The sequence below is a fragment of the Centroberyx gerrardi genome, chromosome 1 (genome assembly GCF_048128805.1).
Source record: "Centroberyx gerrardi isolate f3 chromosome 1, fCenGer3.hap1.cur.20231027, whole genome shotgun sequence".
Taxonomy (NCBI): Eukaryota; Metazoa; Chordata; class Actinopteri; order Beryciformes; family Berycidae; genus Centroberyx; species Centroberyx gerrardi.
In genome coordinates, this window is record NC_135997.1 from 30,861,877 (window position 1) to 30,879,520 (window position 17,644).

Consider the following 17,644-nt stretch of genomic DNA (forward strand, 5'->3'; position numbering starts at 1 on the left):
TGGGCCTAAATATTGGTGTGTTGTTAAAGTACAGGTCTGTAGGAGTGTGTTGGCATTTGTCTTGTGCAGTAGCAATGAAAGGTGACTTGTGTAATGTTTAACCTATTGTCGTATGTTGTCCAAAAATGCCATTTCTCTATTGAAATGTACAGCGGAACTTCCAACAAAATGATTAGAACAATTATTACCATAGAAAAACATTGTAGATAATGTGTAGTTGCATTTGGTGCTTACATACTTGCTTTTTTGTGCAGAATGTTTTTTAGTCAATATTTGAATGCTGTGGATTTGTAGAGATGAGGTTTTCATTCTGAAAATAATTGGACCGGTAGTGTTATTCTTGTTCTGGCTGCTGTATAATATAATACTTCCATGGGCTGAAAAACAGGCTGAGCAAGAGACCTATATGTATTTTTTAACACTATACCGAAATTTCTCTAGTTTAAATTGGAATTTCCCCTCAATCTGGACTTCTTAGAGTCACATAGCAAAGTCTGTCTACTGTGAACCATTATAATAACCTTTGTGTGCCATACAATGCCCTGTGTTAAACATTCTCAGTCCTGGTCCTCAGGACCAGAGTAGGCTACTACTGATTTTCCATCCTCCAGCTAGTTGCCTTCCAGGTGTCCCAGGTGTAAATCAGTCTCTGATTAGATGGCTACATTGTAAACCAGCAGGACTCTGGATCTTGAGGATTGAGAACACAAGATAAGCAGTTCGGGCTGTTCCACAAAAGGGTCCAGGTGCTGCCTCACCATGTAGACCTGCCTCTGACAAAGCAGGTTTGAATTTGGCCTGGGACCTGTGTTGCATGCTCTCTCTCTCTCTCTCTCTCTCTCTCTCTCTCTCTCTCTCTCTCTTCTATTTTGTCTGTACATAAACTGTTTAATAATAGAAATACCATAAAATAATCCTTAAAAGGGCATTTCCCCATGACATTTTTGAAAACATGCTTTTAAAAACTAATTTCTGAGACTTTTATATAGTAGCATGTACATATCCTTTCAATGGAGCAAATACAGTGAAAGTACAGTATACTTGCATTTCTGACTTCTCACTGAGCTTACTGTAATAGCTTGATATTTTTTTCATTACTGGCAGCTCCCTTCCCTATTTTGAGTATGTGTTTGACTAATAAGACGGTAATCTTTTACAACAGGCTATGACATATGTAGTAAGTGTAAAATAGATAATGGTGTAAGCCTATCAGTGTTTTTCATCTGTGACATCTATTCATATGATGGCTTGTGTCTATCATTGGAACGCAAAATTCAGTTTTGAGAAGACATGACATGGTTTTGAATGTACTGCGTCCTTTTGCAAGAGATTTGAGGATTTTTGCATTCTGTGTCTGTTTTTTGTATTTGTATTTAGAGTTTTGAGAAAATTAGGTAGTTTCAGAAAACGTGGGTAAACAATTGACTGTACAAAGTGTATTAATTGACTGGTTAGGCCTATACCAGCTTTTAGCTTATAGCGTCAATAAAATGATAAACTTTCTCATCATTTCATTCGCCCTCATTAATTATTAATGACTTAGTAAATTAAACACAATAAATACCCCTCCCCCCCCCCCAAATAATAATAATAATAATAATAATAATAACGATAATAATAATAATAAATAAATAAATATAAAATAGTGATTCCAACTACTCATAATTTCTGATTTGTACAAATCCTCTATTGACACCAATTCATTATGGACTAGCAGTGCCTCGCGCGCCACCTCTGGCCAATCTGTGGTTGATATTGCACCCTTCTCCTACACCCCCTTTGACCTGACGTAATGGGATACACCATCCAGGTCAAGGTGACGTTCTGCAGCCAGACCCTTTTGGTGTTTTTCTGCATAGGTCGCCACTTTAGATAAAATTAAATCATAAAACCATTCTATAAACGAGGCCCAAGACGCTGGTCCTCCACTAACTTGTCAGTGGTCTTCCAACAGCGCGTCGGTATGGTTGCTATGGTATTTAGGACGCTTCTGCAAGTGTCCATAGGACCAGTAGGCCCAGTTTGGCGTAGTGTTGAGTAGGGGTGGGGAAATGTTTTTCTTCAATTAAACCAGATAGAGACGTTGGACAGCCGCCAGATAATTTTGAGACGCCAACGACTTTGAAACGGGCGGCCGAAAGAAAAGGGTAAGGTCGTAATAAGCCTTTCAGCTCAACTATGAGAGCTAGAGCTACAAGTACGTTTATCCCAACATGGAGAGAACGGTACGCCAAACTCCGTTCAAGAATCCGGCAGTTTAATGTGACATTGCTTATCAGCGAAGTACACACTTCAAGAACATCGCCTGAGACCTTTAACACATTGCTAGGGGTCACTTGAAATTTGGCATATATTTCATTCACCAAGCAGTACATATTTCGATAATATTACAACTTTTAGAATTGGTTTTCCCGATATTCCCACGACCTTCCCTCGTCGAAATACGCCGTGGAGGGCGGCAGCGACCATGTGTGGACAATTCTAAAAACTGCAATTTTATTGAAATTAAACGCTACTTTGTGGATTATATTTATGCCGAACTCACCGATGGAGCAAGTAATGCATAAAAATGTCTTAAGGCATGGCTTACAAGGTATGCATGTATGTCGAAAAGCAATTGGCGACATTAAATTGCCGAATTTTTTAATGGAGTTCGTCATGCGTTCTCTCCATACAACAGAATGACATGTTTCTACAAGTATGCAGAGTTGGTGAACATGCTCGTTTCACTTTGATAATTAGATTGTTGCACTGGGTCTTGCTAGAATGTTATCCTGATCATTTCGAGCTAACAAACGCAGATGTTTGGGAAAACTAACTAACGTTAGTTTCTCCCCAGTTTTTCTCAAGGCTACTGTTCGGAATTCAAGTGAAACTCCTCACTCACTTTGTTTACATTGTTTCTGTCTGTAAGAGAATGTATACACATAGAAGCGATGCTCACAATATAATGATGTCAATCCAGTATTTTGCAATATTTGTCAGGACTTGTTTTCAGCTGTCAGTTAGGACTTTCCCCCTTCCCCCAACCAGCTGTTTACTAAAGACAATAACAAATGATTGACGTGCCGCCCAGCCAATGAATACGCGAGTATGGGCGTGGCTTGTGCAGCAGCTAGCCAATGGCGGCAGGCTGTGTGTTATTGCATTGTGGATCTATGCATATGATGTCGGATGTTATCTGTGTAGAAACGAAGAAAAAGAGGAGCAGAGAGGGGATTTGGGACAATTATTGAGGTTGGTCGAATACAAAGTTTCATTATAAGAAACTGGAAACCTTTTTAGACGTTTTACCCAATGAAAGGCAAGGTTATCTGTCGCTTATGTGTCGAGCTTGTGTGGTATGTTGATGCTTTTATCAGAACAAAAGGGGGCTGTTGAAGCAGGAAATGAAAGGATCACTATGTTGTTGCCTGGGTATTTCATTGTAGAATATCTTGAAATGCACTTCAATCTGCTCCAACTTCAGTTTGTTGATGCTAGTCCGTTGTATCCTCATTGGGGTGTACATTTGGGCAAAGTTTAGGTCGCAGATATTCTTTACAAGGTTATGCAGAATATATCTATGATTAGGTTGAAAATCTCTGTTGGTAAGGTGGGTATTCCCCTGAGTTTTAATTGCTGGAGTTTACAGTTGGTGTCTCGTCTAACTTGTACTTGAAATCTATACGCTTAAATTAGCAATGCCAAACTATCCTGCGTCTTTTGACTTGTTTAGCAATGCAACAAAGTAACCTCTTACACTGTCAGTTATAGACGGTCATCTGTAAAGGTATGACATTTTTAGTCAGGTTTTTTTTTTAATATCATTTAAAGATAAGATATCACCTATTATGGGAAATCTGGTTGCCAACAGCTTAACATTTAATTCTGCCAGACTTCACTGTTAGAGAAACATTTGACCTGTAGTAGCTGTTTAGCTACGAGCTAGTCTGGTGTGTTAATGTTCACCCTGTTTTGAATACAAGGAGGCCAGGTCAGTAGGTCACTGTCAGCCATGTGGTTACTCAGGTGAGGGTCATAGTTCAAGAATAGTATCTGGTTTTGTTGGGGCCTGCCGCCATGCAAACTCAGATGTCATTGTCATGGTCATTACACTAGACTGATTCTGAGTTCTGCGCTATACACTGAAACAGACAAAATAAAACATTCACTATGTAACAGTGGCATTACACTGATGCCAAACTTGATAGTTTCAGTTCCAGGTAGGGAGCCGGAATGCTTGTTTTGAAGTAGTTTCCCAGCAGCCTTGAGATTGGGTGTAAACCAGTTCAGTCCAGCTGGAGGATGAAAAGCCATCTCTAGCACCCTGCCCTTGATTTGCTAAGGTTTAATGTGTCATTATGGGAGGACTAGTTAGGGTGTTGCTGAGCCTCACACATGGTGTACAGGTCAGGAATTCATTGGTAATTAAGTACTCAGTATCCTAATACATAGCTTGTGGGTGTGCTTCATCGGTAGGAGAGGCAGGGAGAGGGTATACGGTCGTTCAACAGCAGTGGATTTGAGAAAGGCAGAATACAACAATATCAAGCCTCAGATAGAGAGCAGGCCAAAACATAGGCTGCTTTTACAACAGCTTTCAGTGTCTTTCCACTTATTGTATGCCACTTTGGAGTTATAGCCTGCTTTCTTGTCCCTCTATGTGTGATTTCAACTAGGCCCTCCCCCAGATTAGAGATATTCCAGATTAACACTGGATTAGGCTCTCTCTGTTAATGTGGAAGATGTATCCCAGAATATAGTCCCTCTTCTTCAGCACCAGTGGGATAGCGTAACTCACAGGCACTGGAACTGGAACAGGTATGAACAGGAGTCAAAGTGAACCCAAGTTCTTGGTGCCCCAAAGCTATCTCCTTACTCCACAGTTCCCAATAGAGATACTATAGGGAAATCAACAGAAGCCTGTGCTATAGCTGGGTGGACCAGCACTCCATTAGGTTCTCATGGAGAAAATGGCAGTAAAAACAGCACCAGATGTCCTGCAGAGGAAATGTACTGTTACATCACCACACACCAGCATTATAATCGTAGGAGGCTCAGCAATATGCCACATTAGCAGCCTCACATTTTGTCTTTGACTGCTTTGGTTCTGATATCTACATGGTTACCACTACATGGGGTTAGGCAGATATTGGTGATATATGAGTTCGTTATTGACCTTTTATTAAAAATCTGATATCAACCAGTCAGGCTCGTCCACCTCTGATTGGATGGATATGATGCAGTCTGATTGATTAGGCTATTTATTGTATAATTGATCAATAATACACTGGTTGTCTGTAGGAAGCCTTTAACCTGAATTGATTCTAATGATGGTGATGCCATTTTGATCTGATTCCACACAAGTATGAATGCGTATGTTTTATTGTTTTTATTTTTAACCTGGATTTCAATGGAGAGTTTTAGTGTCCTATGGTTTAAATTCTGTTTCAGACACTTTTCCACCCGGACAAAAATACAATTATGGGGGAGATACTAAATACTTGTTATTTTTCTTTATTTGGTATTAAAATTGACTAATTTAAAGACATCAAATGTTGGCACAAAATATAAAAAAATATATCAGTATCAGCCTTCAACAATCGGTTGAACCCTACTACATGATAACAACAGAGGGAAGACCTGTTCTAGGTTAACTTGTTATATGAACCTTGCAGGGTCGAGTTCTGTGACACTCTGCCCCTTTACGGACTAACCCTCCTGTCTCAAACTGACGTCAGCTTGTTAGGAGGAAACAGAGTAGGCCAGGGTCCATCAGCTGATCTTCATGTTTCTCTTGCGTTTTGTAAATGTCTTATGAGGGCAGGCTGGCTCGGAGAAGCAGAAGTGAGAAAGGCCACAGACACTGCCAAACTAGGGCATGACCAAACACCAAGACATATGACATCTGTTGTAATACTGTCTGTCTTTTTGTTTTTTTTTTTTTGGCATAAAACCTCATAGGCTGTAGTTGGATGTCCTGTGCACAGCAGTACTCTTCTCAGGTGTTGGTTAGAGCAGGAAAAATAGTCCATGCAACAGCTGATGTGTTCTACCATACTGAAAGGCTTCAGACCTGTTTCATATTTACATATCTTTAGTGTATTTAAAACAGCAACAACAGAATCCATTGTAGCGAACACAAATTTTGTCATCAGGCTTCATCAAGTTTACTCATCAACAGTCAATAAGTAACGGGTATTTAAATAGACAGTGTTTGACAAGGGTGATGTGACTGCATGCACAAATGTACAAACATCATTTACAACACAATCTTAAAGGCATTACTAAAACATTTTATTCAGTATATCAACACTGGCTGTTACAGAATCAAAATCATACAGATGCAACTTTTAAAAATAAACATGAAATCTGTTGAACAGAAAGTCAGATTAATATTACGCATTAAAGGGGTAATAAGATTTTTACTGCTACATAGCACAAAATTACCATAATCTATCTGCGGGGGGTTGATAGGGTTTTTATTACCTGTAGATGTAAGGAGTTAATGATGCTACACATGTACTACATCTACTACATGTACTAGGTCTGAACTCCTAATCTCAAACAGTCTCTAATAGAATTTAAAGCCTTATGGCCTAACAAATAAGTTTCCAGAATGTGTTAAAACTGCCTGTGTTTGTCTGTTTTCCTCAGTAACAAACTTAGTTGCTATGTAATTTAATTTCATAAATCGTTGCTTCCACCTTCATCAAGCCTGTCTTAACTAGTCTTGTGATGTAAATACTGACCTGTCCACCTGACACTGTCTTCCACAGGAGGGATATGGCCCAAGAGACCAACCAGAGCCAGGCTCCTCTGCTCTGTACAACCGGCTGTGGTTTCTATGGGAGCCCCAGGAATAACGGCATGTGTTCGGTGTGCTACAAAGATTTCCTTCAGAGACAAAACAACAATGGACGTGTCAGTCCGCCAGGTGGGAATTAAAAACACACAGAATATCTACTGTGACATTATTCACAATGCTGACTTGTCTTGAATATCTGCACGCTGAGACGCTTTCTGTATCCTGTATGTATGGCCTTCTGTATCATCTGTATTGGTGAAGAAAAGTGTTGAACTGCAATAATTAAAGGATAAGTTTGCCAATTTGGACCTATATTGTCTCTTACATACCTGTAGTACTTGGACCCACAGAGAATATTGGCTCCAGAGTCAGCTGTCGTTTGTCGAGCTCCGTTGCTAGGCCTCAACAATGAGTCCAAATGGGGTTTGTCAAAATATCTCCAAAAAAGCCATTTGTAGGCTCCACAGGGGAGTTGAGAGTAAACATGACACAGTTCTGCCATTACACACACTTTCACTAATCAGGAAATCACAGAACAATTTTTCTCTGCTGCAGCACAGACTGCTGTGGGGTGAAAGTGCGTTACTGGCGGAGTGATCTAGTTTTGCGGACGGAATGTTGCAGCAACAAATAGTAATAGGATACAACAGAGAGAAATAGAATATATTAAAATGAGGAGTATTTAAACAACACAATTACAATTGTGTTATGTTTAAATTACAGTTACAACAATAGAAAATGTTAAGTAGAACTAAAACAGTGAATAGTATGAGATATATGAATAACAGCAGGGTGAAAAATAGCAGCAGTGGAAAATACTCAAGCAGAGAAATGAATGAAACGTATGTAAGATATGTAAATGTGCAAAAATATTACATTTGCAGTGTGAATATTAATGGAAAATTATACAAATATCAAGATATATGCAATATATAACAAATTAGAAAAAAAAAATGAGTAACAACGAATATGTGAATATACAGCATATATACAGGATGTGTAAAACGTGAATTGTATTTGCTTAACAGGTCCACAGAAGGCCATTCATATGTACAGAAAGTATCTAGTTGTGCAGACTTGCTTGGTAAAATACTATTCACCTTATCAATATATTCATATTTACAGGTGTAGATAACTTATGTACAGAACGTGCAGATTTGGGTATGTGCATTAATGGCTGTCCACCTTATCAAAAACTCATGTGCAGAAAAAGTGACAATGTGCACTGTTTTCATGATCAGGACATATTTATGACCGGAAGTAGCATCCATACAGAAATGTGTCCAGAAAAAAATAGGCAGAGGATTGTAAACAGGTGAGTGAATAAGTGAATACATGGTTGAAATGTGCTTTTGTTGTGATTTCAGGTCTGTCCTCTACAGACAGCAGTATTGGAGAGTCGCTCCTAGCACAGTGCTCCGACACTACTACTGTATCTGTACCAACAGCCATATCCCATACAGACACAGCATCTGGACACACCAGGTACTACAGCCTTACCATCTCTCCAATGTCAAATGCAGTTTCTGAAAGTTTTTGGGCTCACCTGCCAAGGGCTGCTAAACTAAAAACAATTACCTGCCAAGAATAGTTTTTACCAGCCCAAATAATTCATATACATTTGTCATCCTTCCTGTTTTCAATGCTATTTCATGTACCGAATCAGGTACTAACCCTGTGAAGCATTCAATAAAGAGACGATATTTGATATCAAATATCGCCCCGCCCACTTAAATATTCTTAAAAGTTCTAGCCTAGCCTAGAAATGTATATAATTTAGGAGAAGTAAACTAAAATACTAATACAGGACAGTATTACAATATTAAATTTTGCATATCTCCCAAGATTGTTTACAAGTATTAATCTTCAACTAACATTAGTCTGGTTAACCATCCAGGCAGCAGAGAAACAGAAGTTTAGATGCTACTGCTTTGTATAGAGCAGCCTAACAAGCAGCCAGTCAGAGCCATTGTTTTGCCTTGATTTGATTTGCTCATGGTCAGAAAGGGTGTAAGGTGGTCAGTGGGGACAAAGTCCGAGAACAGGCAAAGACCAAAGACCCAAGGCATTCAAATGTTATCGTCTCAAAAGGTTACCGGATAGTGTGGTGGGTGACCCTTACTGATTTACCCGCCAGAGACAAATCTTACCTGCATTTTACCTGCATGCGGGTTAATTTCAGACACTGGTTGAATGCATACATTGACTTCTTGATATGGGGAAACCTTACAATGATTATTTTGTTACTTAGCCAAACGTCACCTTCAGAAATGTGTCAGATTACAATGTAATTATCTGAGGAACTTGCATCATGCCCTTCCTCTTTTTTTTCACCAGAGAACACTGTGTGTATTATATCTTTGTGGTGTGATGTCACATGGCCTGAAGCCTGTATGTGTGTGACGTGGTTAACTCTATTGTATTCCAGAGGCAAGCAGGGATAATAGCCATGATGAGAGTAAGACAGTCTTTAGACCCATAATGAGTCCCTCCTGGCCAGGCCATGTCTTCTTTTCCTTTTAAAAACTATTAATGAACTTAATTTATGGTTGTTGCCATAAATGTTGGGTTCAGATTTGATATAGAGGCTATATATAGTATCGTGTACTACCGAGTATCAATCCCAACAATGCAAATTTGATGAGCAAGACATTTTTTTTTTTTTTTTTTTGGGAGAATATGATTGAGATTCATCCCATTTCAGGAATTACAGTTCAGCACGCCCTACAAACCAAACAATTGCAGCCTACGTCTTGCAAAAGTTGAAAACTCCAACTTCCGCCTGACATGACTTTGGCTAAGCGCCGCATGTTGTTGTGTGTTACCTCAGCCAGTTCGCTCTAGCCTCAGGCCTGGTTCAAACAGCCCTGCTGCCACTTGACTCACACGCATCCCACTACACGCCTGTTCCACGTCCACCAGAAGTGTATTTCTACACGCTGTGCAGCAGCCTCCCTGACTAACAACACACCACACGGAGGAGAAATACCCTGTGAAAATAGGCTGTGTTGTGCTCCAGCAGCCGAGGCAACAAGATCCCAAGCCTTATTGTCTTTGTAGAAACAATGCTGACGTCTCACTGTACTCTTACACTTAAGGGATTAACTTTATATTGTCCATCGTCCAATCTTTGGGCATTTTTTTTCTGCTGTACCGAAAAACATACAGAACTGTAACCCCAACTATGTAACTATGAGATCCAAACTTATAAAAAGCCTCTTCAACAATCAGCTCTGTGGAAAAACGACCTCACTACTCTTACAGGATCCTGTGGCCTTTTTTTAAATAACCTTTAGTGCAACAATTCCATCTCCAAAACCCAATAAGAATGAAAACATTGCATTCAAATGAATGAGACATGAGACAAGTAATAAAAAGAACTGTACGGGTGGAAACTATTGAATCAACAGATGGTAAGAAGGGCTGCTCGCAGGGCCACAGTGTTTAGAGATTAACAGAACCCCTTTGTTTTCCATGATGATTTATTATCAGAGATATATTTATTCTATCAGAGATACAATAAACGTTTATAGCGTTTCCAGGGCTTCTATTAAATTGCAGGTAGCTTACATTAGTTGACTGTAGCTATCAATAATGAATGAAGTTTACTGTTGCATATTAACTGTGCTGAAATGATTCCCGAGACTGACTGATGCGGTAGATTGCACCCATATTCCATCACCGCAGCCCTGGGGAACAGGAGGCCGACATTGTGAATAGAAAATCTTTTCACAGCCTCAATGTGACGACACAATACTGTATCAATGAAAAGTATGCCCACTGTGCCTTAATGATAGGGCAGTGATAAGCCTATTTATTTTTGCATTTACAATGCCTGCAATTTTACTGCAGTAATCCCCTCTAGCCTTGGCAGCAGCGTTACTTTTCACTGTTACAATGTTTTTGTATTGCTTATATTTATCCATTATAATAGTTAGTTCTTCTTGAGAGAAGAACACAAATGTTAGTAATCCATTTCTTTCCCCTACCCACTTTTACACTCTACTTAACGTGTTGAAATTGTCGGCAGCATATGTTTACATAATTCCACAATTATTCATAGTCTATTGCTTTTGTGTTTGATTATTTTCTACTACTTTCATTGCATCTTTTTATATTGTAGTTGTGTGCTTATATGCTATTTCCTTTTCCCCGCCTAGAGAACATGGGAGCCAACCTCATTTCAAGAGGCGGCCCCCTGTCAGATGAGAGGAGACTGCATCCCAACATTGTGAGTCATATCTGGACTCTGTTTGGGAGAGCGGAGGTGGATCTGTTTGCCATGAGGCAAAATGCACAGTGTCTGCTGTGGTTCTCGCTGATGCCCCAGGACCGTAGGGGTGGACACACTCACTAATGCGCCATGGCCAAAAAGGCTGCTATATTTTTTCCCTCCCCTCTGTTGCATCCCTCTTTTTCTGAAGAGAGTGAGACAGGAGAGGCTAACAGTCATTCTGGTAGCCCTGGACCGCACGACAGCCCGGTTGTACGCGGAGGTGACTCAGCTGTTGGCAGCGTCGCTATGGACAGTTCCTCAGTATTGGGGAGCACTGTTACAGCGAACAGAGCAATAGGTGTGATGCCCAATCTGGGCCAACCTCTCAAGGTTTGGTTCCTGAAAGGGACAGATTGATGCGTGTAGGGTTGTCTGCAGACGTGCAGACTATCCAGGGCGCACAGGCACAATCCTTTATCCACCATTTCAAAATGGTTGGGTTTCCAAAAGTGGTGTGGAGAAAGGGATGTTGATCCACTGAATTGTTTAGTTGGTCTATACTCTCTTTTCTCCAGCACCTGCTGGAGAAGGGGCACATTCTACACTTAAAGTGTATGTGTCAGCAATCTCCTTTTGTCATGAAGGTTTTGGAGAGAGGTCGGTTTTCGGCCACCCTCTCCTAAAGCGTTTTCTGCAGGAGGCTAGGAGAAAACGTCCAATGATACGTTCTGCCACCCCCCAGTGGGAATTGCCTTTGGTTCTCGAAGCACTCTCTAATGAGCCTTTTGAGCCTGTTAGGCAAATTGCTCTTAAATTGTTGTCAATCAAGATGGCGCTAGAGCTTGTGTTGACTTCAGCTAAGAGTGAGTGATTTGTGCACACTATCCATCCACCCCTGTTGTTTACTGGTGAAAATGGATTTGGGTGGTGCTGCACTTAAAACCGCTCCTTTATGCCGAAGAACATGAAAAGTTCAGTTGGATGCATTCTATCCTCCTCCACATGCTGGAGAGATTGAGGAGAGATTGTATTGCTTATGCCCAGTGCACGCATTGGCATGCTCTGGAGCGCATAGCTACGCTGTGATGCACACAACAGCTGTTTGTGTGCTATGGAGAAAGAGTAGCCGGCAATCCCCTGTCTAAACAGAGACTCGCTCACTGGCTTTGTGATGGCATTTCACAAGCTTATGTATTAGCGGGCAGAGACCCCCCGGTGGCTAATTCTGGGACACAGGACCTGTGATTAGAAGGACTTATGGTGATGGAGTGTTAAAATGCTGGAACATTAGTAAGACTAATCACTAGGTTGGTTATGCTTGGAAACTTGTGTTAAAGAGTGAGGGGCAATGCATTAGTGTGTAAGAGAGGGACAGATCATAATGGGTATGCTTGGTTGCACAGTTTGGTTACAGTGAATCAGGCCTGGGATGTGGTATGTTGTCGCCATGTTGGCAGCCCTCTAACGTGTCACCCTGCTGCTCCAGGAGTTGCTGAAGACATAGTGGATGCAGAGTGTAGATACGCTCGCCTTATATAGGGCGGAGCACCATAGGGTTGTGTAGTCTCATCCTGATTGGCTGAGAACATGCATTCAAATTTCAGCGTGCTGAGGCAGCTAGATGGGTGGTTAAGCCAACAGAGCCCCATTAGAGGGCTCCGACTGTGATCATGTGATCATATATGACAAATGCGGCAAATCGCCTCCTAGATTTTTGGGTTCCCCTCTGTCATTTGGCTTGAATCCAAAATGTACCCAGATGGACAAAGTCGTGTGGGGCTTTGCAACTACATCCATTTTCTTTGCATCTGTTGTTCACTAGTCCAACTGCAGTTATAAGATCAGAGAAAGGATATGCTATTTGGTGTCGGTACATTTCATTTTAATAACTTTAATCTCCTGCCGCAATGCAGAGTTTTAATTAATACATTGATAAAGTAGTGAAACAATGGAAGACAGTTACACACTTGGGTTTATTTATTTGGGTTTATTAATTTAAGAGAAAAGAAACTGTCTCAAACTATGAGACAGTTTATGGACAATTCTAGAAATTAATTGTCCTTATTTCATATAATCGCGATCACCCGATTATATGATCATCATCACCCTATTGTGAACCTGTTCTAGTTGGCTTACATCTATCTGCAACTGGGCTGCAGGGTGGTGTAGTGATTTTGGAGACCGTCCTTCAGCAGGAACGCCCAGGTTCAAGCCGCTGTAATATCAAGCATCCACCCTGCTGAAGTGTCCTTGAGCAAGACTGAATCCCTACCAGCTCCCGGGGTGATGTTCTGTAGCTGACCATGACCTCTGACCTCCCTGTGCAGGGGGGCAAGAGAAAGGAGAATTTCTCTCAGTATTTCAACTGAAAGTCTGTTCATAATCTCATGAATAGGCTGTCCTGTAATTATCACATCCCCATGACAAAAGATTGAAGAACAATTAAAGACATCCTCACTTAAGCTCATAATTCAGCATGTGTTGAGTGGAATCTCCAGCCTCTGAATGACAATTTACACTGACTATACAAATGATCAGAGCCACCCACCTAATGTTGAGTTGTGTAATGTCTCAATTGTTTTCAGCCTTGTCCTTGAATCTCCTCCCCTTCATCTACACCTCCCCATCATGACTGATGTGGATTTGACAGGTTCTTTATTGAAAAGAACAGATGATCCTATTATTTTGTACACTCACTGAATATTTTTCCTCATACCAATGATTTCATTCTTTTTCTGTGTTTTTCAGTGGTGCAACAACAGCCTCAGCAACCTCTTCTACAGATGAGAGAACCTCAGGAGGGAAGGCCAGCCTGAAAGCTGATGATTTACAAAGTATGATTTGTTTCTCCTGTACCTCCTCCTTGTTTCTGTCTGTCTGCTGCTGTCCTGCCTCCTCTGGTCTTATAAATGAGAGGGGGGATGGAAATGAGGCTATAGAAGACACACTGACACGTAAACACTCCTTGATGCCAGCAAGGAAGTGTCAGTATTAGGGTTCAATCAATTATGGGTTTTTGAAGCCCGATCCTAACGGCAATATTTTTGGATTGAAGCTGCAGATATTCAATATCTTCAAATTCAACCATTTTCAATTCCAAAATATTAGAAGTTGTGTTTTCCCCAGGATTGTAATCTTGTCAGGGTGGAAAAGCCTCTGAAACAGCATTTAGACCATCATGGGACACTAAAACTCTCCGGAGAGCCAGACTAATGAAATTGTTCTAGCTGGGTTAGCAGCTCCTTAAGGCAGGATGAGGCAGGTTTCATGTCAGGTTTTGCAGACTGTAAAATCCTCCCACATGACACTGGATTGATTTCACTGGTCAGACATCTGATTAAAAATAATAAAAACATATTCACTTGCTGTGGTCAGGGAGGAATCTCCATCATATCAATGACACTGACTGCACCATTTCAGATTTTTAATAAAAGGACAATATTGTCCCTTTGTATCAGTCTAACCCTTCTCAGTATTCTTGCATCTGGTTTTCATATTAAGCTATTGCTAATTAAATGGGAGTGATAGGGGCCCACATGTTTCGTAGTTCCTTGTCAGAAATCAGATTTAACCAAATTACCCTTAATTTGGGTAATTTGTAGCGACGGTCCTGATGACTGCTGCTCATTCAGCATTAGTGGTGGCCACAGTGTGCTGTATGTATGGAGCCATACATTACCATATTACCAGAATCCAATGTCAGGGGCTCCCTTAGCCTGAACGGCCTCAACATGTCAGTGCCGAGCATTAATATTTACTGTATCTTGTGTTGAATGCAAAACCTTGAAGGAAATCTTGGCCACATACCGTGCAGCAAGAATCAGCTGGTCAAAGACAGGATCTGGCAGGATTCCTTCTTCCTTGAGTATATACAAAACAGGTACATGTGGAAAAACAGACAATCAAAAGTTCAGTTTTGTTGTTAAAATCAACTTGGAAATGCCTCAGAACCTGAAAACTGTCCAAGTACACCATTCACCCTATTCTGTCTCTAGAACGCCAAGATCATATTTCAAAATAAGAGTGATCCACGGACCAAACATGCAAATCCTGATATGCAAGACTGTAATGCTGTACCATGCAAGACTATTTATTGGGTTTGTTTGGTCAGGGTATTACTCTTGTTAAAAAAATTTGGTCATCCAAAGGGTCGCAGAGAATAGTGTTTGTGCAGTAGGGCATGAACTGTTCTTTTTCTTACACAAACTTACTTCATTTTAACAATGTAATCAAGCTTTTGAGTGTCTGGTTTTCACATATCACTGTCTTGTATACACGCATGAAAGAAAGCATGGCATAACAACCTGAGAAGAGAGAGACCTTACAGAAAATGCAAATGAATTGCAGTGACATCTTGTGGCTGTTTGCGCTAGGGCTTCCTGTGTTTATGGGTCCATCTGTCCCTTTGGTTCATGTGTCTCAGTCAGAGCTGCAGCAGTAGGCAGTGGGCAGGAAGGTCAGAGTTCAGCAGCAGCTAGCTCAGGGACAGTTTCTGCCAGCCAGAGCACAATGCTAAGGAGAAGTCCCTCTGTGGAAGAGTGCCTACGTAAAGGCAAGAGGAAGAGGGAGGACACTGTTGAAAGTATAGATGGAGAGAGAGGTGAGTGACTGGCTACCAACAAATAACCTAGAGTCCAGCTAACTATTTGGTCTGGGAATGGAAAGTCATCATGTCGCTCTGATGGTTGCATTCAAGTGAATCCCTTTCCTTTTTTTCTGGTGTGAGTACTAAAGTGTCGCTGCTGTGTTCCTCCAGCATCAGTATCTGAAGACTCGGTCCAGGCCTCTGTGGAGACCGAGGAGAAACCCAAAGCCAAGAAAAACCGCTGCTTCACCTGCCGCAAGAAAGTTGGCCTCACAGGTACAATTTAGTCCACAAAGAGACTTGAATGCAAACCTAAGCCCAGTTACACATAAAGCATTTAAAGATCCAGTGCAGTGATGCAGTCAGGAAAAGCGTGTTGTTACCTCGAGTTAGTGTCGCTTATCTCTGAGTTTGTGACTTCTTGGTCTTTAAAACACGTTGATACTACTCTTTTCTTCAACATTAAACTACAAGTACATTGAAATGTTTTTTGATTCCAGTTGAAGACAAAGATTGTAGGACAGAGTGAGAATAATAGTGCCATCCACTGCAAATCAATATTTTTTTTCCTGACAAACAAATACTCAGCGTCAGAACTTCGGCACCCATAAATAATCCATTTCACTTCAACACTCGCCCCTTCACGTTGCAGGCTTCGATTGCAGATGCGGGAATGTGTTCTGCAGCATGCACCGATACTCAGACATTCACAGCTGCACCTTCGACTACAAAGCGGACGCTGCAGAGAAGATCAGGAAAGAGAATCCCGTCATTGTGGGAGAGAAGATCCAGAAGATCTAAGAGCGTTCGGAGTGGATCTCACCAGAAGCCTACAACTTAAGATCAACCATGTTTGTTTCCAGTCTCTTCCTCATCAGTTGTTCCTTAGAGCAACCAACCTGTCTACTCTCTGATCATTAAATCCTGCATGCCACTCAAGACTCATCTCTGGACATTTTTTTTATTTCATTGATTCCTTTGCGGTCCTCTTCTTCTTTTTTTTTTTAACTCTGAATGTTTTGGTTTGTGAATTCTTCAGTAGGCGAAAAACAAAATAATCAAGCCCTATTAATAATCAAAAGTTGTAAAAAACATTATGTTGGGGCTACTTGAAGGGCTGTGCTTTTCTTGCTAATCTAAAAAAAATGCATGTAAACCCATCAATGATTTTCCTTTCCTGAATACTTTGTACTGTATGTAGCCTTGTTTAATAACCGAATGTATTGGAAAAACACCAGACTTTGTTTTTACATCATCAATAGGAAAACAGCATCTTGCATACACGTGCTTGTTTGCTTCCTCACCTTTTTGTATAATTCAGTCAACTAATGTGTGTGATCTTCCATAGAGAATTTTGTGTGTATGTCTGTGTCTATCATGAGTGACTAAGAATAGCTCGTATGCACGTTGTTGCCGGTTGTGAGTTTTATGTATGAGAATATAGTTCATTTATGGATGCACAAAAGAATGACCAGGATTTATCGTGCTGTATTTATGTTTGTTTATTCACTGTTTTGACTTTGATCTGAATTAAAATTAATTTTTCCTCTTATTTAATATTGTGGTACTATTTGAGCTACGTAAACTTATGGAGGATTATGCAATGATTGTAATGGCCATACTGTGAAGCTACAGAAACTAGCTAAGAGAAAACACATGGGGCATCAACTGACTGAACACTAAACTATGGCAAACTCCCTGCATCTAATATATTTACCACCAAAGCATCTAAACCCAATTATATCCACTAAATTAATGGGGAGCAACGACTGATGAGATGTTATTTGGTTAATATGATAAATTATTAGATGTAAGCCACCACACTTAGATGGCTTAGAGGGAACGATGGTCCTGAAAACCGCCCTGGTGGGACTTTTTTAGATCTGGCTTCCAAATAGATTTCTGGCAATTTTTGCTTGATCTTGCCTCTTAATTATAAAAAGTAAAGATAAAGATAAAAGATAAAAAGTACATGATCAGATTAGGACTCACAGTCTAAGGTATGGAGAGTGTCACACCTTGCTATACCCAATTGACACCCATGACATGGTGA

General features: G+C 40.6%; 1 protein-coding gene across 3 annotated transcripts; it reads left to right on the forward strand.

Moving 5' to 3' along the window:
• Positions 1-1,955: 1,955 nt before the first annotated feature.
• On the forward strand, positions 1,956-17,143 carry zfand6 (zinc finger, AN1-type domain 6). Of its 3 annotated transcripts, none has more exons than XM_071920848.2 (7): positions 1,956-2,147; positions 6,762-6,919; positions 8,158-8,275; positions 10,953-11,021; positions 13,755-13,840; positions 15,763-15,867; positions 16,244-17,143. In XM_071920848.2, the coding sequence occupies exons 2-7, from the start codon at positions 6,769-6,771 to the stop codon at positions 16,390-16,392; spliced, it is 678 nt and encodes a 225-aa protein (XP_071776949.1). In that variant the 5' UTR covers positions 1,956-2,147; positions 6,762-6,768; the 3' UTR covers positions 16,393-17,143. The 3 variants fall into 3 exon arrangements, with proteins under 3 accessions (XP_071776949.1, XP_071776948.1, XP_071776950.1); XM_071920847.2 differs by lacking the exon at positions 1,956-2,147 and adding an exon at positions 3,165-3,237; XM_071920849.2 differs by lacking the exons at positions 1,956-2,147; positions 10,953-11,021 and adding an exon at positions 3,165-3,237.
• Positions 17,144-17,644: the final 501 nt, after the last annotated feature.